This window comes from Grammomys surdaster, unplaced genomic scaffold (genome assembly GCF_004785775.1).
Source record: "Grammomys surdaster isolate TR1022 unplaced genomic scaffold, NIH_TR_1.0 198, whole genome shotgun sequence".
In the NCBI taxonomy this organism is placed as follows: Eukaryota; Metazoa; Chordata; class Mammalia; order Rodentia; family Muridae; genus Grammomys; species Grammomys surdaster.
Window position 1 is genome coordinate 7,953,202 of NW_021604643.1, and position 20,404 is coordinate 7,973,605.

Sequence of the window (20,404 nt, forward strand, 5' to 3'; positions counted from 1 at the left end):
AAATACTGATGATACAATGTTAGAAGACTTCAGGATGAGAATCAATCAGGAATCTTCTGTAGAGACTTAGCCTAGTAAATGAACAGGTTCAGGCTTCCACAACTTTCTCAACCTGAATTTTCTCAAATACCTATAGATAGAATAATTAATGATGAGATGGCCATTTTGTAACATGAAAATTTTAACCCTACTCTTCTTAAAACTGATGTGTTTCTATGACATCAAATCAATTGTTGATTCATGTTGGCATACAGTCTGTTTAAAAGACATATTTATCTGAAGTTCCATGAACTTTGCAGTGGTCTATTCAAGTGTACATGAATGTGGGATAGCAGTAATTCTGACATGGCATTTTGTTGAAGCAATCTTATCTGCAGCCTTAGCTGCAGATTTTCCTTTTCTGCAACCTCTTCATGGCACATTTGATTTCTTTGTTCCTCAGACTATATATCAAAGGGTTCAACATAGGAATCACCACAGTGTAGAAAACAGATGTAAATCTGTCAAAGCTGGAGGAGCCACCAGAGCTGGATCGCAAATAGACAAAGATGCCAGTACTATAGAATAGGGAAACAGCTGTCAAGTGAGAAGCACAGGTGTTGAAGGCCTTGGACCTGCCCTTAGCTGAAGTGATCTTTAAAATGGACAGGACGATAAAACCATAGGACAGCATGGTAGCTAAGGCATTTGCTATTCCAAAACACATTGTTAATATAGCAAGAAGGACCTGTATAAAAAAAGCATCACTACAGGATAGATTCAACAGCTGAGATATATCACAGAAGAAATGCTTAATTACATTAGGTCCACAGAAATGGAGCTGCAGCAATGCACATATCTGAGATACAGAACCTGTGAGTCCTGCTGTATAGGTTCCCATCACCATCTGAGCACATAGTGTGGGTGACATGATTGATGAGTAGAGAAGAGGGTTACAAATGGCAGCATACCTGTCATAGGCCATGACTGTCATGAGGCAACATTCAGTCAGCCCCATAGTAGAAAGGATAAAATATTGAACTATGCAGCCCACAAAGCTGATAGTTTGCTTTTCCTGGAAGAGGTTGGAAAGCATCTTGGGGGCTGTGGAGGTAACAAAGCAGAGGTCAATAAAGGAGAGATTACTGAGGAAGAAATACATGGGTGTGTGAAGATGGGAATCCATTCTTATTAAGGCAATAAGGGACAAGTTCCAGGTCACAGTCATAATGTAGATCATCAAGAATATGACAAAAAGCAGTACTGTGATTTGGGGGAAATCTGAGAATCCTAGGAGGATGAACTGGGTGATCTTGGTAATATTTCTTCCCCCAGTCATCTCTTCAGTGCTCATGCTCCTAAAATCGGAAAGGAAATGAGACAATGCATTGCTGACCCCAGTGACATTGGATCATTATTTTAATGATAGATAATTATGAATATTTTAAACTTTAATGACAACTTCTTAAAACAATATCTAAGAAACAAGCTATGGCACACACACATAAACATACAAACACAAACAAGTACATACACAAAACCAAATATACACACACTCACAAGTCTGCATCATGCTGTCACATTTCTAATTCATAACATTTTTGGAGCTAAATATTAAACTCCTACCAAAGTTTAAATTAGTCTTGTTAAGGAAGGGCCATAAGAGGAACTTTAGAAGGAGGCAGGTAGTGCCCACTCTTCATCCCAAAGGGTCTATCTCATTTGTGAGCATGTTTCCTCTAGTAAAAAGGCACTCAGAAGGATTTTAGTGATTTGGCAATTTAATTCTGATTCTCCTTGCTCTATATTAAACTATCCCAGTGACTTCCACACAATGACCTTGAACACTTAATGTAAAGATAGGACAGCAGAAGTCTTTGAATAGAAAGTTACTGAGGTGCTAGAACCAGTGATTAATACATAGACTCAGCCCATACTTGGGTACATGGTGACTGTCCATTATATCTTCGCTGTTACTCATTGCTAACAATCACGACTGACAGCTGCATCTTGATAGAGTGATTCCAGGTCTCCAATGTTCCCAAGACGTCTTCACCTTACCAACAATGAGACACAATAGCTCCAGGCAGCTGTAGATTCAGAATCGGAATTTAGGCAGATCAACATACCAAGAGACATTGAAATCAACTGGAAAAAAATTATTCTTCGACCTTGCTTGACCATATGTACAGAGGGGTCCAGAAAAAGACGTAAATTGAAGCACCTTGACACTGAAAAGGCTCAAAGATTTATTTATGTATATGAGTACACAGTAGTGGTCTTCAAACACACCAGAAGAAGGCATCAGATTGCATTAGAGACGCTTGTGAACCACCATGTGGTTGCTGGAAATTGAACTCAGGACCTCTGGAAAACCAGTCAGTGCTCTTAACTGCTGAGCCATCCAGCATGGCTGCCCTCTGAGAGACTCTACCAGCAGCTGACTGACACAGATGTAGATACTTACAGCCAACCATTGGACTCAGGTTGGGGACCCCTATGGAACAGTTAGGGGAATGACTGAAGGAGCTGAAGGGGATGCCAACCATATAGGAGAACAACAATATCAACTAATCAGAACCCCTGAGAAATACAGGAGACTAAGACACCAATTAAAGAGCATACATACATGGGTCTGTGGCCCTCAGCACATACGTAGCAGAGGACTGCCTTGTCTGGCTTCAGTGAGAAAGGATGTGCTTAATACTGTAGAAACGTAATGCCCCAGGGAAGGAAATTAATAAATACCTTAAGGAAATGCAGGAAAATACAATCAACAAGGTAGAGGAATAGAGGACCTTAAAGAGGAAACAAATAAATGTAAAAAATACATAAAATTGTAATCAAACAGGTGAAAGAAATGAACAAAACTGCTCAAGCCCTGAAAATGGAAATAAAATCAACAAAGAAAACACAATCTGAGGCAATCCTGGAATTAGAAAACCTAGTAAAGAGAACAGGAACTACATGCACAAGTATCACAAACAAAATAGAGGAGATAAAAGACAGAATCTCAGGAATAGAAAATATCATAAAAGAAGAGGGGGAAGAAAAGAAGGAGGAGGAGAAGGAGGAGGAGGAGAAGGAGGAGGGGGAGGGGGAGGGAGAGGAGGAGGAGAAGAAGGAGGAGAAGAAGGAAAAGGAGGAGGAGGAGGGGGAGGGGAGGGGGAAGGGAGGGGAGGGGGAGGGGAAGGAGGAGGAGGAGGAGGAGGAGACAAGGAGGAGGAGGAAGCAAACACAACTAAGAATAGTAAATGGCAGGAAATAATAGAACTCAAGATTGAAGTCGATCTATTAGAAACAAAGAGACATTGAAGAAATTCAAAGAATAGTTAGGTCTTACTTTAAAAATCTGTACTCCACAAAATTGGAAAATCTTAACAAAATGGATAATTTTTCTAGACATACACCACTTACCAAAGTTAAATCAAGATCAGGTAAACTACTTAAACAGCCCTATAATCCCTAAAGAAATAAAAACTGTTATCAAAAGTCTCACAACCAAAAAAGTCAAGGGCCAGATGGTTTTAGTGCAGAATTCTACCAGATTTTGAAAGAAGAGTTTGAGAATACTCCTCAAACTATTCCACAAAATAAAAACAAAAGGAACACTGCAAAATTCATTCAAGGAAGACAAAGTCATGATAACTAAACCACACAAAGTTTAAACAAAGAAAGAACTACAGACAAATTTTTCTTATGAACATTGATGCAAAAATACTTCATAAAATTCTCGCAAACCAAATGCAGATACACATCAAAAGCATCATCCACCATGATCCATTAGGCTTCATCCCAGGGATGCAAGGATGTAGTTCAACATGCAAAAATTCATCAACTAATCCACCATATAAACGAACTGAAAGAAAAGAATCACATGATCATCTCATTAAAGGCTGAAAAGGCATTTGACAAAATCCAACACCCCTTCATGTTAAAAGTCTTGGAGAGATCAGGGATACAAGGCACATAACTAAATATAATCAAAGCAATATACAACAAGCCAGTTGTCGACATCAAACTAAATGGAAAGAAACTTAATGCAGTTCCACCAAAATCACGTACAAGACAAGGCTGCCCACTCTCTCCCTATCTATTCCAAATAGTATTTAAAGTTCTAGCCAGAGCAATAAGACAATTAAAGGAGATCAAGGGGACACAAATTGGAAAGGAAAAAGTCAAAGTATTGCTATTTGCCAGTAATAGGAGAGTATACTTAAGCAACCCCAGAATTCTACTAAAGAACTTCAGCAAAGTGGCTGGATATAAAATTAACTCAAAGAAACCAGTAGTCCTCATTTATAAAAATGATAAACAGGCTGAGAAAGAAATTAGGGAAGCAACACCCTTTACAATAGCCATGAATAATATAAAATATCTTGGTATAACTCTAACCAAACAAGCGAAAGATCTGTATAACATGAACTTCAAGTCCCTGAAGAAAGAAATTGAGGAAGATATCAGAAGATGGAAAGATCTCCCATGTTCACAGATAACATTAACATAGTGAAATGATCATCTTACCAAAAACAATCTACAGATTAAATACAATCCCCATCAAAATTTTCAAACAATTTTTATAGACCTTGAAAGAACAATTTTCAACTTTGTATAGAAAAGCAAAAAACTTAGAAGAGCCAAAACAATCCAAAAAAAAAAAAACCTTCAGGAGGAATCACCATTCCTGACTTCATATGGTACTACAAAACAAGAGTGATAAAAACTTCATGATATTGGTAGAGAAACAGACATTGCTCACTGGAATTGAATCAAAGTCCCAGAAATAAAACCACAATTGAACTTTGATAAAGAATCCAAGGCCATACAATGGAAAAATGAAAGCATCTTCAACAAATGGTGCTGGTCTAACTGAATGTCTACATGTAGAAAATGCAAATAGATCTATATTTATCACCTTGCACAAAACTCAAGTCCAGGTGGATCAAGGACCTCAACATAAAACAGGATACACTAAATCCCATAGACGACAAAGTAGGAAATAGCCTTGATCACATTGATACAGGAGACAATTTTCTGAACAGAACATCAATAGCTCAAGCTCTAAGACCAAGAAGTGATTAACGTGACCTCAGGAAACTGACATGCTTTTGTAAGGCAAAGGTCACTGGCAATAGGACAAAACAGAGCCTACAGAATGGAAAAGGATCTTCACCAACCCTCTATCTGACAAAGGGCTAATATCAAAAACTTATAAAGACCACAAGAAGTTAGACATGGACAACTCAAATAGCCAAATATAAATATGAAATACTGAGCTAAACAGAGAATTCTCAACAGAGGAATCTATAATGACTGAGTGGCACTTAAAGAAACGTTCAAGGTCCGTAGTCAATAGGGAAATGCAAATCAAAACAACTCTAAGGTTACATCTTACACACATCAGAATAGCTAAGGTAAGACAATTCAAGCTATAGTACATGCTGGCAAGGATGTGGGACAAGGGAACACTCCTCCACTGCTGGTGAGAGTGCAAACTTGTACAACCACTTTGGAAATCAATTTGTCAGTTTCTCAGAAAATTTTGAATAGTTCTACCTCAGAACCCAGCTATACAGCTCCTGAGCATGTACCCAAAAGATGTCCCACCATCCCACAAAGACACTTGCTCAATGATGTTCATAGTACCTTTATTCATTATAGCCAGGAACTGAAAGCAACCTAGATGTCCCTCAGCTGAAGAATGGATAAAGAATATGTGGTACATCTATACAATGGGATACTAGTTAGCTCTTAAAACAAAGACAACATACATTTTGCAAGCAGATGGATAGAACTTGAAAATATCATCCAGAGTGAGGTAACCCAGGCCCAAAAGGACATTAATGATATGTATTCACTTACAAGTAGATGTTAGCCATAAAATACAGGATATTCATACTACACTCCAAGGACCCAAGGAAGCTAAACCAGAAGGAAGGCACAAACAAGGATACTTTAATCTCACTTACAAGGGGAAATAAAATAGTCATAAGAGGCAGATGGAGAGAGGGAACTGTGAACTGTGTGAGAGAGGGGAAAGGGAGTGGATTGGGAGGGTTCAGGATCAGGTGTGGGGAAGGATAGGAGAGATGGCCAGGTGGCCGTGAGAATGAATGGAAATCTGCACCCACTGAAGGGTGTGGGGAGGTGGGGAACATCTAGAGGCACGACAGAGCTTTGTGATGAAGGAATCCTTCAAGAATCAATGGGGGTGACCTTATCTGTGACTCATAACATTGGAGATATGGAACCTAAAAAGGCTACCTCCTATAGCCAGGCAAGAACCCCAATAGAGTTATAGGGACACCAACCCACCCACAAAACTTTTGACCCAAAATTTATCCTGTCTATAAGAAATTCAGGGACAGGGAGAGAAGAGAGACTGAGGAGATGGCCACCAAATAACCAGTCCAACTTGAGACCCATCCAATGGGCAAACACCAGTCTCTATTAATCACTATTAATGATACTGCGTTATGCTAGCAGAAAGGAGTCTAGCATGGCTATCCTCTGAGAGGCTCTACCCAACAATTGATGCAAAATAGTTGCAGGTACCAAGCATTGCATGGAACTCAGGCAGTCTAATAGAAGAGTTTGAGGAAGGATTGATAGATCTGAAGAGGATGGAGATTCCACAGGAAGAGGAACAGAGTCAACTAACCTGGACACTTGGGGGCTCCCAGAGACTGAACAACCAAACAAAGAGTGAGTGTGAACTGGACCTAGGCCCCTTGCACATGTGTACCAGATGTGGATCTTGGTCTTTATGTATGTCCCTGAAGAACTGGAGTGGGGGCTGGCCATGAGTTTGTTGCCTGCCTATGGACTTTGTTCCCCTAACTGGGCTGCCTTGACTGGCCTCTGTGAGAGAGGATACAGCTGTGTGCCTAGTTCTGCAGTGACTGATTGGCAAGGGGGAGGTGTTGTAGATACACAGGCGAACTCCACAATCTCAGAGTAGATGGGGGGGGCAAGTGGGGGAAGAAGCAGCAAGAGGGAGACTCAGAGAAGAGTGGAGTGACATTGGGATGTAAAGTGCACTACTACTGAGGTTATGGAGCACATACAAAAAGAGATCTGTCATGACTGATCTCTGGAAGACCCAACAAGCAACTGGAAGAGTCAGATGCAAATATTTGCACCCAACCAATGGACAGAAGCTGCTGACCCCTGTGGTGAAATTATGGAAAAGCTGGAAGAATCTGAGGAGGAGGACAACACTGTAGGAAGACCAGCAGTCTCAATTAATCTCGACCCCCAAGATCTCTCAAACACTGGACCACCAACCACGCAGTATACACCAGCTGATATGAGGCCCTCAACACATATACAGCATATACCTTTTTATAGTTACCTGTGTTTCCACAAAATTGTATAGCTGCATATTTCAGTAACAATTTAATGTGTATATCCATAATAACACAGGTGGAGAGAAGCGGAATCTGACACTTGCTGGTTGTCCATCCCCTCATCATGCTAACATGGCTTGACCTCAGTAGTCTCATGTATAAATGGAGATGATGAAATTGCCCTTCCTATAGAACTTCTCAAGAACTGAATGATATAAAGTGCATAACACAGCAGAGCTCCAATAATGTTAGCAACTATTCTTGCTGTCATCACCTCCCTCTGTAAAATGCAGTTATGGTACAACAAAGATGAGATATCAAGGATCCCTTGACAAACTAGGTCCTACAAACATTGTCTGAACCAGGTTTCAATAATGGTATTAAGAAACAGTTGTTAGACTATTTATTTCTGTCTCATATCATTTTTTTAACTCCCACTCACTGCGGAGTGGTGTTGCTACATTTGTTTTCCTCCACCAAGTGCCATTTAGAAGATACCGCTGAGGACGAGCGGCTGGAAGAGGCTTTCTCCTTAGTGTTAAGTGTTGTGTTCATTCACATGTGCATTCATCCACAAGTACATATTGAGTGTATTATCAAATGGTCCTGTTCAACTTTGTACTTGAAACTCAAAATCTTAGTTTTCCTCAATTTCCCTTGTGGGTTTATGAGCTTGGCAGTCTTCCTGTTTATTCTTAAAATAAACAGCGCTGTTTCTCAGTTCATTCAAGCTGAGGTAAGTTGAAGGGAACATTTTGAAATTAGGAACTCACATGAGTAACATTCTTAAACACCAATTTAATTGGTCAGTTCAATAAAAATGAATGAAACATCCAAGATGATTGAGATTTCTGTCACTATCTCACAGCATTCTAGTGAGATGGGCAGGCACACTTAGGTGTATTCTATGTAGCCCACTATTCCCAGGAAAAATTAAAAACTTGTGAACTACTATTCTTACTCTTAGCATTTTTCTACACTAATTTATTTAAATGTTGTAACAGAGGAAATACATAAACATAGTCACTCTTTTTGTTCATATTCTGTGTCTGTTCAGTATCTTCCAAGGCAGTTTAAAGTAGAAAAAAATATTTAAGATTTAGCTGAGTAGATAGAGTTTACCAATTCTAATATAATAAAAACATGGCCAGTTTAATGAAATGTGCTGGGAATAATAAGTTAAATGCAGGTTGCTGAGTGACGAGAATGTGAGTAAGAGAAACTTAAAGGGCATTAGACCAGCACTCCATGTGCCTGGAGTGGATGCCTAGATCAGCATTACCTGTGCCTGGAGTGAACACTTAGACCAGCACTACCTATGCCTGGAGTGAACACTTAGACCAGCACTACTTGTACCTGGAGTGGACACTTAGACCAGCACTACTTGTGACTAGAGTGGGCATCTCATATATCTGTACTGCTAAAGCTGATGTTTCTGGGGCCACCAAAGTTGACTATGGAGAACTATTTGAAGATGGTCAACAGTCTAGTGGAACTATGCATGAGTACTCTGTCATATCACAAAACTTGGTTTGTCTCTTACAACTGAAAGTCATGAACCAAAGCTATACATCTGAATAGAATATAATTCCTGTTATTGCAGAGACATTACCCTGGTGAGATAAAAGGCAATGAAAAGTGTTCCTGGGAAAAGAAAAAGTTAAGGTAAGTGGTCAACCAAGCTTTGATCTTAGGAAATCTGAAAGTCAGCCAACTCTTACCTTTGATTCAGATCTCAATTTCTGGCTTTTAGCATCACCTAGGCTTTACAGATAATATCATTTGGCCCCAGCTGACCTGATTATCCCAATTTTAATACATAGAAGATGGAAAGTAACAGACTTCAAGGTACATACTTAAGCATTCAACAAGAACCTCTCTAAAAGTTTAAATATAGGATGTATTCTTCCTCAGAACAGCAGATCATTTGGGTAAATACAGGGAGAAATTGAGGGAAAATATGCAAAATATGCAAGTTAGGAGAGGGGCTAGGACAAAAGTGAGGGAGGCTACTATCTATAAATCTTACTAGACTATGAGTCCTCCTATAAAAATGAAGGAACTGGAGATAGCTGATTCTACCTGCAGGTTTTACCCTCTGACCTTCATCCAGTTACTGCAGGAGACAGGATTCTTGCCAAATGTTGAAACTGCCAATATTTCAAGTAATTTTCCAGGAGGGGCACTAGTATATTCCTAACAGATGCTTTTGGCCATTAACCTGGCTTTCTGCTCACACCAAGTAAGACAGCAACACTGGAGAATCCTCTAAATATGCTGTTGAAAGCCAAAGTGGAAAGGAAAGGCCAATTAGAGAAAATATACGACAGATAATTGTTCTCTGGCATCACGGTTGTCATGGAGATTTTTCTAATAATTCCAGGCCAAGTTTGCCATGTGCATCAATTCCTAACTTCTCCTGTGATCCTATTATTACACCACATCATAATATTACTGACCTTGGAGGTATTGGTCTACAAAACTCATAGGAATCTTCTAGTCCCCAAATTCCAATTTCTAGGTGATAAACTTGAAATCAGAGATGTTAAGGGATTTCCCCAAGATAGAATGATAAGCTGATAATATAACTTGATATTAATAAATGAATATATATAAAACATAAAAACTACTTTATTTTATATAAATGTCCATACACAGTTTCTCAAATTTCTATTGTGAATCAATCAGTATAGCAGTTCTAATAGACCTGCCATGTTTAGTATCCATAAGTGAAGAAATCAAGACACCAAGTTATCCATCAAGTTATGATAAGAAACTGAAATTCAGGAAAAGAATGACTTACTCTGATCACAAGCTTGGGTATTAGTATCACAAAATAAAATATGTGTTGAGAGCAGGCAAGATTCTTCATTCAGTGAGGGGACTTGTATCAAGCTTATGGCATTAGATTCTGGACCCTCATGGTGTACAAAGAACTGAAACCTAACATCAGCCTTGTCTCCAACATACACACACACACAAATGCAAATTTTAAAGTTTTTGGTGGTGGATTTCCAGTTTTGCTACTTACCTTTTTTTTTCTTTGTATACATTTCTCCAAACCACAGTATTTCCATCTATTAAATGGCAATAACAGTAATACATAAAACATAAAGTTTCTCTGAAAAGAAGTGATAAAAAGATTATAAAAACTTTAAATTCATAATATACATCAGACCTTCTGTCTTTTGTCTACAATATTTACAGGTAAATGGATGGAGCTGTAAATAATCAATCTGATGGTGGTAAACCAAATAAAAAAACACAAGCTCACCATGTTCTCTCTCATATGTGTGTGTTAATTTCAATGTTTAGACATGAGTGTTTTAATTGAGTTGTCCATAGAATTCAGAAAATGAGTAAGAGTAGTGGAAGGAGTTTCAGGAGAGGAAGATAGGATGTGGGTGCTAAGAAAGGGGAAGAAACAATGGAACATTAAGGGTTAAATGAGGGGGCAGGGCAAAAAAGAGAGTGGTGGGGGCTACCTAATACTAAGAACCTTTGGAAAAGTCATATTGAAAACTACTATCATAGAATCTAATAAAAAATCTGCACATATACACATATAGTTTAATGGAGTTGCCCTGTACCGAGGGCACTGTGCCTCCCCCACAGTGTCTAGCTTACCTTTTCACTGTATTGCTTCCTTTCCTGTGCAGAAGCTTTTTAGACCCGCAGTGTGCTCCTTCCTTTTCTTGTCCCATGACAAAGTTTTCCACACAAGCAACTTAGAGAGGGAAAGCTTCCTTTTAAATCACAGTTTCAGCACATTGTGGTAGAGAAGGCATGAGAGTGCCTGAGTACAGGTCACATGATAGTGACTGACCAGCTTTGGAACACAAGGCTAGGCTGAAATAGGTAAGAGCCAAATATAACCAGCAAAGAACTGGACCACAGTGACCAAAATATGCCAGTGAGGCTTCCTGTCCCAAAGATTTCACAACCTCACAAGCAGCTCCAGCAGCCCAGGGGCAAGTGTTCAAATATTAGCATGTGGGGGCATTTTAGGTTCAAACCCTACTGTAGTCTTTCTTATACACTTTTGCATTTAGAACCTGAACTTCTCTGGAACTTCCAAGAAATCATCATCAAGGAATTGGAATCATTCTTAAAGATTTTCTTCTCTTCTTGAAAACTTTTAGGGTCAGACCTGACACTTAAGGATTTTTTTTCATTTTTTTTTATTTATTCACTTTACATCCCCATCTCCTCCCAGTAACTCCTTCACACATCCTTCCCTCACTCCTCCTTTCCTTTCACCTGTGAGAAGAAGGAGCTCCCCCTGCCATTATCACCCCACTCTGCCACATCAAGTCACTGCAGGACTAGATACATCTTCTCCCACTGAAGCCAGACAAGGCAGCCCAGTTAGTAGAACAGGATCCACAGGCAGGCAACAGATTCAGAGATAGCTCCTGCTCCAATTATTAGGGGACCCCACATGAAGACTAAGCTGCATCTTCTACAAACGTGGGGTGGGTGTCTGGGAATAGCCCATGCTCTCTCTTTGGTTGGTAGTTCAGTCTCTGGGAGCCCCCAAGGGTCCAGGTTGGTTGGCTCAGGTGGAGTCCCTGTCCTCTTTGAATCTCTCAATCCTTCTCTCAATGATTCCACAAGACTCCCCAAGCTCCATGTCATGGTTGGCTGTGGGTCTCTGCATCTATTTCCTTTGGCTGCTAGATGGAGCTTCTCAGAGGACAGTTATGCTAGAATCCTGTCTGCAAACATAAAAGAGTATCATTAATAGTGTCATGGAGTGATTCTTGCCCATGGTTTGGGTCTCAATTTGGGCCATTCATCAGTTGGCCATTCCCTCAGTCACTGTTCTATCTTTGTCCCTGTACATCTTGTAAATGGTACACATTTTGGATCAAAGGTTGTTTGGGTGGGTTGCTGTTCTTATCCTTCCACTGGAAGTCCTGCCTGGCTACAGGAGGTAGCCACTTCAGGCTTCATATCATTCGCTGTTAGGATTCTCAGCTAGCATCACTCTCATAGACTCTTTGGGGCCTCAACTGAACCCAGTTCTCTGGCACATCCTGGAAAGACTCACCACCCACCCGCCCAGCACTGACTTCCATTATCTCTCCCCTGCTCTCCCTAAACCTGACCCCTCCACATCATACCCCTCCCCATCTCCTCTTCCATCCAGTTCCCTCCTTCATCCACCTCCAATATCTATTTTATATCCCCTTCTGAGAAAGATTCAACCACCCTCCTGTAGGCTATAGTTATTCGCCTTCCTTGTGTCTGTGAATTGTAGCATGGTTATTCTCTACTTTATGGTTAATAGTCACTTATCAGTGAGTACATGCCATAATACATGTCCTTTGGGGTCTGGGTTTCCTCTGGATGACATTTTCAGGTTCCAGCCATTTCCCTGAAAAATTCTCCATGTCCTTGTTTTTAACTGCTGAGTATTCCGTGATGTAAGTTAAACACATATTCTTTATATATTGTTCCCTTGGAGGACTTCTAGGTTGTTTCCAGTGTCTGGCTGCTACAAATAAAACTACTATGAACATAGTTGAGCAAGTGTCCTTGTTGGATAGTGTAGCATCTTTTGGGCATATGCTCAGGAGTAGTATAGCTGGGTCTTGAGGTAGAACTATTCCCAGTTTTCTGAGAAATAGCCAAATTGATTTCAAGAGTGATTGTACAAGTTTGCAGTCCCATAAGCAATGTAGGAGTGTTTCCCTTGCTCTACATCCTTACCAGCATGTGTTGACCCTTGAGTTTTTGATCTTGGCCATTCTGATGAGTTTAAGGTAGAATCTCAGAGTCGTTTTGACTTGCATTTCCTTAATGACTAAGGATTTTGAATGTTTCTTTAATGTTTTTTGGCCATAAGAGATTCCTCTGTTGAGAATTCTCTGTTTAGCTCTCTATCCCATTTTTAATTGGGTTATTTGGATTGTTGGTGCCTAATTTCTTGAATTCTTTATATATTTTGGATATTGAAGTTTGCTTGTAGTATGTGTGTAGATTGCAGTTTTGTCCTATTGACAGTGTCCTTTGGCTTACAGAAGCTTTTCAATTTCATGAGGTTCCATTTATTAATTGTTAATCTTAGTGCCTGAGCCATTGGTGGTCTGTTCAGGAAGTTGTCTGCTATACCAATGAGTTCTAAGCTATTCCCCACTTTCTGTTCTATTAGATTTAATGCAAGTTATGTTATGTTGAACTCTTTGATCCACCTGGACTTGAATTTTGTACACGGTGATGAATATGGCTCTATTTTCATTCCTCTACATGTAGATACATTCAATTAGACAAGCACCATTTGTTGAAGACGGTCTCCCTTTTCTATCATATCATCCTTCACTTAAGACTCTTAAAGATCACTTTGAACGGATGTTTGTGTTGTCTAAGATAAGGGAGCACATGTGCTTGTTTTGCATGTGGAAATACAGTTTTCCCAATGCCCAGTATTGAAGAAATGATTTGTGTGTGCGTGTGCGTGTGCGTGTGCGTGTTGTGTTGTGTTGTGTCTTCCTGGAGCTCTTACTGCACATCAGACAAGTATGTGTTTGGGGGCTAAATTCTGGGCTATGTGCTACTGCTTTAAGTCTGCTTTTGTCACTACTATACTGTTTACTACATCCTTATAATATAGTTTTCTGCTTAGTAGTTTTTTATTCAAGTTCTTTCTAGCTAGAGAGCTATTTTGCTATCAGTTATTACACTTAGCCTCACATTAAGGAGGAATATTTGGGCTTTGAGATAGTATATATTCAAAGTCTCATAGCTCTAAGTGCCATAGTCAAAATCCAAATCAAAACTGTCTGCTACCAGCTCCCATTATTTGAAATTAAGTTCTGGCTTTGTTGTGAATTGGCTCTGCCTGTTTCTTGGAGCCTTGTCTACTTTGATCTACTTTGAGGGATTGTTGTGCTTGTTCATTCAAATTAAATGTATGCGAAAATTATTCATCAGAAGTGAAAGTTCTATGTGAGCAAGGAAATGTAGCCATCCTAGTTTATTAGCAATCTGTGTTACTAGCTGTCCGTAACATTTTGGAAAACTCTGGCCTCAGGTTTTCCCTTAAGAGACAGAGAATGAGGAACTAGACCTGTGCTTGTGTCTTCTCCAGTTAAAATGACTCTAAGAGCAGTCAGATGGGCTACAATTCTATAATTTTTATAAGCCCAGGAAAAGTGAGCATGGGGTCAGATGGGCATTGTAATGCAGGCCTTCAAACTTGCAGAGACAGCTACAACATGACAATTAGGCACCAGAGGGCAAATAACATGAGTACGCTCTCATTGTAACTGACTTTCGTCTTTCACCTTTGCACTCCATGATACATTGAAGAGGATCCCAGTGGTGGCCATTTACCCTGCTATATATTAACAGTGGTTTACACCCCAAAAAGACCTATCTAAGAATGCAATAGACACTCTGGAAAGTAACCTTGATGAAGAAATAGGTAATTTCAACCTTCGACATTAACTGTGGCTAGTTAAATCTCAATGACTGGACAATGATCCCAGTAACACCCATGAGCACTTACTGAGAAATTCCTGTTACTTCTTTCTTTCCTCTTCCTCAATCCTCACCTTCCCCTTATGACAGTTCCTTGGGTTCCTTTACTCTTGACTCAAATTCTCTGAACTGTCAAAAGAATATTCAGAAAAATCCAGGTAAATCTATGTATTACTATGAGATAGGTGATACTGTTAAATTCTAATTATGTAAAGTCTTGAGGATATGACCTTGAACTTTGTTTCTCTCTTGGTTTTTCATCAATAAAATTTCAAAAATAGAACTGCACAGATTTCAGTAAAATGGCGTGTATGAAATATGACTCAATGTAAAAGTCAATAATTGATAGCTGAATTAAAAACACTTATTTGCTGAGTTTCCCAGGAATTTCCTAAGATCAAAACATGTTTGTCTGTATTTCCCAATTTCCCTTACCCAAAGGACACTTTTAATTTTTGCCCTTGGGGATTTTGCTTTGGAAATCATAGTAGTTTCATTTGCATTTAAATAAAGAGCCTTGGTTCATGACTACTAAAAAGCAAGAGACAAAAATGAGCCATGATGATATGGCAGAGTGCTCGTACACAAGTCCATTAGCCTTGTTGGAATACTCCAAACAGCTCCTGTTGTTCAAGCCCCACAGTCTAGAACATAAGCCTTGGTAACGCCTGGAAGATGATGTAGGTAACCCAGACATGGTAGATGCTCACCCCTGGCTGAAAGAACTTGTCTGGTAGTCCCTTTGAAGCTTCTTTGCTTGAATCCTCATTGAACAGCAGCTCCAGCTTTGCCTCAGTGCTCTTGATGTTGTTTTTATTACACCAAGATTGGCATGGGTCTTGAATAACTATATCTACAAAATGAAATATCCAACCAGTGTTTATACCAGTGTTTACATGATTCAGTTCTTGCTTCACTCACCTTGGAAAATGGTGAACTTATGAAAAATCCTCTTAAAGAAAGTGAGTATACTTAGAAATATTTTCCTTTTTCTCCAGTTTTTCTAAATTGTAACATAACAAATGTCAAGATAGCTATATGATAATTTATATCATATAAAACTATAAAACAGAAAATCACCCTCAACTTGTCAGTCCCTCACACTTACCCCTGGCTTAAACTGAATACCACAAGGTTGGCTGCTCTGCCACCAGAATGCATAAAATAGTAAAGAAATTAAGTGAGTTAATTAGGAGTTTTGCATATTGTTGGTGATTTGGGGTAATGTAATCTATAAAAGTATACAATTTAAAGATGGCTTTATTTGCTCTCATGTACAGTCTGTACTGAGAAATTGTGTTAGCATCACTCTAAGAGTAATCCCACCATGGACACACACACATAGTATGTATGTATGTATGTATGTATGTATGTATGTATGTATATATGTATGAATGTATGTATGTATGTATGTATGAAATGATGAATATTTGTGGTAATAGATATGCCAGTACTTCTAATCTGATTGTTACATTACATCATATACTAAATTCTCATATACACTACAAACACTACTAAAATGTCACACTGTACCTCACAAGTATGTACAGCTATGTTTCTATTAAAAGAGAAAACTTCAAAACACACAGTAAACAGATCCCCAAGGGTCCTAAAAGCAAAATAAAAATTAAACCAAGGTATTATATTCCTAGCATCGCATCAAAAGCTGAATATATTTGTATATATATTTGTAAATTTTCTTATATCTGTTAGAATTTCCTTCCAAAAAGCTTGGTAAACTTTCCTATACCAATTTCTAAGCATGAGTCTCAAAAACTGAAGTGCTGTCTTAACTAAGGAACTTCAGTCTCTGAAAGCTTGCCTCAAGATTGTCTTTTCTTTTCTTTTTTTCTTTTCTTTTTTCTTTTCTTTTCCTTTTCTTTTCTCTTCTTTTTTTTTCTTTACAGTCTAGCCATTACTCTCTCATATACCCTGTGCCACAGTTCCTCATCCTATTCCTCCTCCCCTCTTTCACTAAGAGGATGTTCCCTCTCCACCAGGCCTCCCCACTCCCTGGGACCTCAAGTCTCTTGAGGATTAAGCACATCTTCTCCCACTGAGGCCACACCAGGCAGTCCTTTGCTATATATATATATCAGGGATGGGGTGAGAGGGGGTCTCTGAGAAGCTTCTGTATGCTGCCTGGTTGGTGGCTCAGTGTCTGGGAGCTCCCAGGGGTCCTGGTTAGTTGAGACTGCTGGTCTTCCTATGGGTTCACTCTCCTTTTCTGCTTGTTCCATCCATAGGGTGGAATTGTCTGCTTCTATCTCAGTCAGCTGCTGGTTGGGCCTCTCACAGTACAGCCATGCTAGGTTCCTGTCTGTAAGTACATCATTGCATCAGTAGTACTGTCAGGCCTTGGTGTCTCCCAGTGCAGTGGACCCCCAATTCAGCCAATCACTAGACTGACCACATTTCCCACAGTCTCTTCTCCATTTTCTCCCTGCAGTTCTTTTAGTCAGGAACAATTCTGGGTCAGAAATTTTGACTGTTGGTTGGCTACCCTGTCTCTCCTCCTGAGGCCCTATCTACTGGAGGTGGACTCTCCTAGTTCCCTCTCCACACTGTTGGGCACTTCATCTAAGGCCATTGAGCCCTGAGGGTCTCTCACCTCCCAAGTTTCTGGTACTTTCAACAGTGTTTCTTTACCTACCACCTTCTGAGGCAGCATATTTCCATTCATTCTGCTGGCCTCTGGGCTTCTCTCCTGCCCCCCCCCAACCTGATCCTATTCCCTTTGTCCCCTCCACCTCCCCTCTCCTGCCTAAATCCCTGCCTCCTTCTGCCTCCCAGGATTATTTCCATACCCCAACTAAGCATCCTCATGGCCTTTCTGCTTGTTAAAGTTCTTACATTCTGTTGGTTGTATCCTAGATATTCTGTCCTTTTTTGGAGAATATCCATTTATTAGTGAGTACATACCGTCCATGTCCTTTTGAGACTGGGTTACCTCACTCAGAATGATATTTCCTAGTTCCATCCATTTGACTGCAAAATTCCTGGTGTCCTCATTTTTAATAGCTGAATAGTATTCCACTGTATAAGTGAACCACATTTTCTATATCCATTCTTTCATTGTGGGACATCTAGGTTTTTTCCAGCTTCCGGTTCTTACAAATAAGATCACTATGAACAATGTGCAGCACATGTCACTCTGGAACGATGGGGCATCTTTTGGGTATATGCCCAAGAGTGGTATAGCTAGACCTTCAGGTAGATCTATTTCCAATTTTCTGAGGAACCACCAGATTGATTTCCAGAGTGGTTGTACCAGTTTGCAATCCCACCAGCAAAGGAAGAGTGTTCCACTGTCTCCACATCCTCCCCAACATATGCTGACATGTGAGGTTTTGGTCTTAGCCATTCTGATTGGTATAAGGTGGAATCTCCGAGTCATTTTGATTTGCAATTTCCTGATAAATAAGGAATTTGAACATTTCTTTAAAAGCTTCTTGGCCATTCAAGATTCCTCTGTTGTGAATTCTCTGTTTAGCTGTTTACCCCATTTTTTTAATTGGGTTGTTTGTTTGTTTGTTTTGTTTTGTTTTGGAGGTTAGCTTTTTGTGTTCTTTATTTATTTTGGCTATTAACCCTCTATCAGATGTAAGGTTAGTGAAGATTTTTTTCCCCATTTTGTGGGTTGCCAACTTGTTCTATTAACTGAGTCTTTTGCCTTACAGAGGCTTTTCAGTTTCCTAACATATCGCTTATCAATTGATCTTAGAGCTGAGCCATTGAAGTACTGTTTAGGAAATTTCCCTCTGTGCCAAAGAGTTCGAGGCTCATTCTTGCTTTCACATCTATTAAATTCAGTGTATCCTGTTTACATTGAGGTCCTTGATCCATTTGAACTTGGGCTTTGTGCAAGGTGACAGATAGAGATCTAGTCTCATTTCTCTGCATACAGACTGCCAGTTAGATCAGCACCATTTATTGAAGATGCTTTCTTTTTTCCATTGTATGTTTTTGGCTTCTTTGTCAAAGATCAAGTGTCCACAAGTGTGTGGGCTTATTTCTGAGTCTTCAATTCTATTCCATCGATTGACCTCTCTGACTCTGTAGATAACTGTCAAATCCATTTGTTTCATAACTTCTGTTAGTTTCACTGTGTGTCTGTTTAGTTTCTGTTTCGCTGACTTGTCCATTGGTGAAAGTTGGGTGTTGAAGTCTCCCACTATTTTTGTGTGAACTTCAAGGTGTGTGTTTATTTTTCAATGTATTTTGAGCTTTAGTAAAGTTTCTTTTATGAATGTAGGTTCCCTTGCATTTAGGGCAAACATGCTCAGAATAAAGACTTTCTCTTTGTGTTCCCCCCCCTTTGGTAAATATGAAGCGTCTTTTCCAATTTTGCTTGATAACTTTTGGTTGAAAGTCTATTTTATTGGATATTAGAATGGCAACTCCATCTTGTATCTTGGAACTATTTACTTTTAAAAAAAAATGTTTCTCTAGCATTTTACTCTGAGGTAGTGCCTGTCTTTGTCACTGAGGTGTATTTCTTGTATGCAGCAAAATGTTGGATCCTGCTTTTGTATCTAGTCTCTTAATTTATGGATTTTATGGAGAAATTGAGCCCATTGATGTTGAGAGATATTAAAGATAGTTCCCATTATGTTTGTTGTATGAGGTGGTATTATGTGTGTGTGATTCTTTTCGGTTTGTTTTGAGATGATTAATTTCTTTTGTTTTATTGGGTGTACCATCATTGTGTTGGAGTTTTCCTTCTAGTATCATCTTAAGGGCTAGATTAATAGAAATATATTGTTTAAATTTGGTTTTGCCAAGAAATATCTTGGTTTCTCCATCTATGTTGATTATGAGTTTTACTGGGTATAGTAGCCTGAACTGGCATCTATGGTCTTTTTGAGTCTTCATGACATTTGTCCAGGATCTTCTGGCTTTTAGAGTCTCTGTTGAGAAGTCTGGTTTAATTCTGATAGGTCTGCCTTTATATATTACTTGGCCTTTTTACCTTACAGCTTTTAATTTTCTTTCTTTGTTCTGTGCATTTAGTATTTTAAATATTATATGACAGGAGGATTTTTTCTAGTCGAATCTATTTGGTATTCTGTAGACTAAGTTTACATTTTTGGCCATCTCTTTCTTTACACTAGGGAAGTTTTCTTCTATGATTTTGTTGAAGATATTTCCTGGCTCTTTGAGCTGGGAATTTCTTTGCTACCTTCTATTCTTATTATTCTTAGATTTGGTCTTTTTAATTTGTCCTGAATTTATTGGATGTTTTGGGTTAAAATTTTTAATACATTGTATTTTCTTTGAGTATTGTGTTAATACCTTCTATGGTATGGGTTACACCTGAGATTCTCTCTACTATCTCATGTATTCTATTGGTGATGCTTGCATCTGTAGTTCCTTACCTCTTTCCTAAGTTTTCCATTTCTATGGTTGTCTCTATTTGTGATTTCTTTATTGTTTCCACTTTCCTTTTTAGATCTTAGACTGCTTTGTTCAATTCCTTCATCTGTTTGATTGTGTTTTCCTGTATTTCTTTGAAAGGTTTATTTATCTTTTTCTTTAAGAACTTTTACCTGTTTAACTGTGGGTTTTTTTTTATTTCTTTAAGTGAGTTA

General features: G+C 39.1%; 1 protein-coding gene across 1 annotated transcript; it reads right to left on the reverse strand.

Annotated features, from left to right (window-relative positions):
• Positions 1 to 379: 379 nt before the first annotated feature.
• LOC114623469 (olfactory receptor 5AN1-like) lies at positions 380 to 1,318 on the reverse strand. Its single transcript, XM_028770141.1, has one exon. The coding sequence runs from the start codon at positions 1,316 to 1,318 to the stop codon at positions 380 to 382; it is 939 nt and encodes a 312-aa protein (XP_028625974.1).
• Positions 1,319 to 20,404: the final 19,086 nt, after the last annotated feature.

What these genes read in the sequence shown, in the direction of transcription:
- LOC114623469 (XM_028770141.1), bottom strand. Translation starts at nt 1,318, where the DNA reads ATGACTGGGGGAAGAAATATTACCAAGATCACCCAGTTCATCCTCCTA.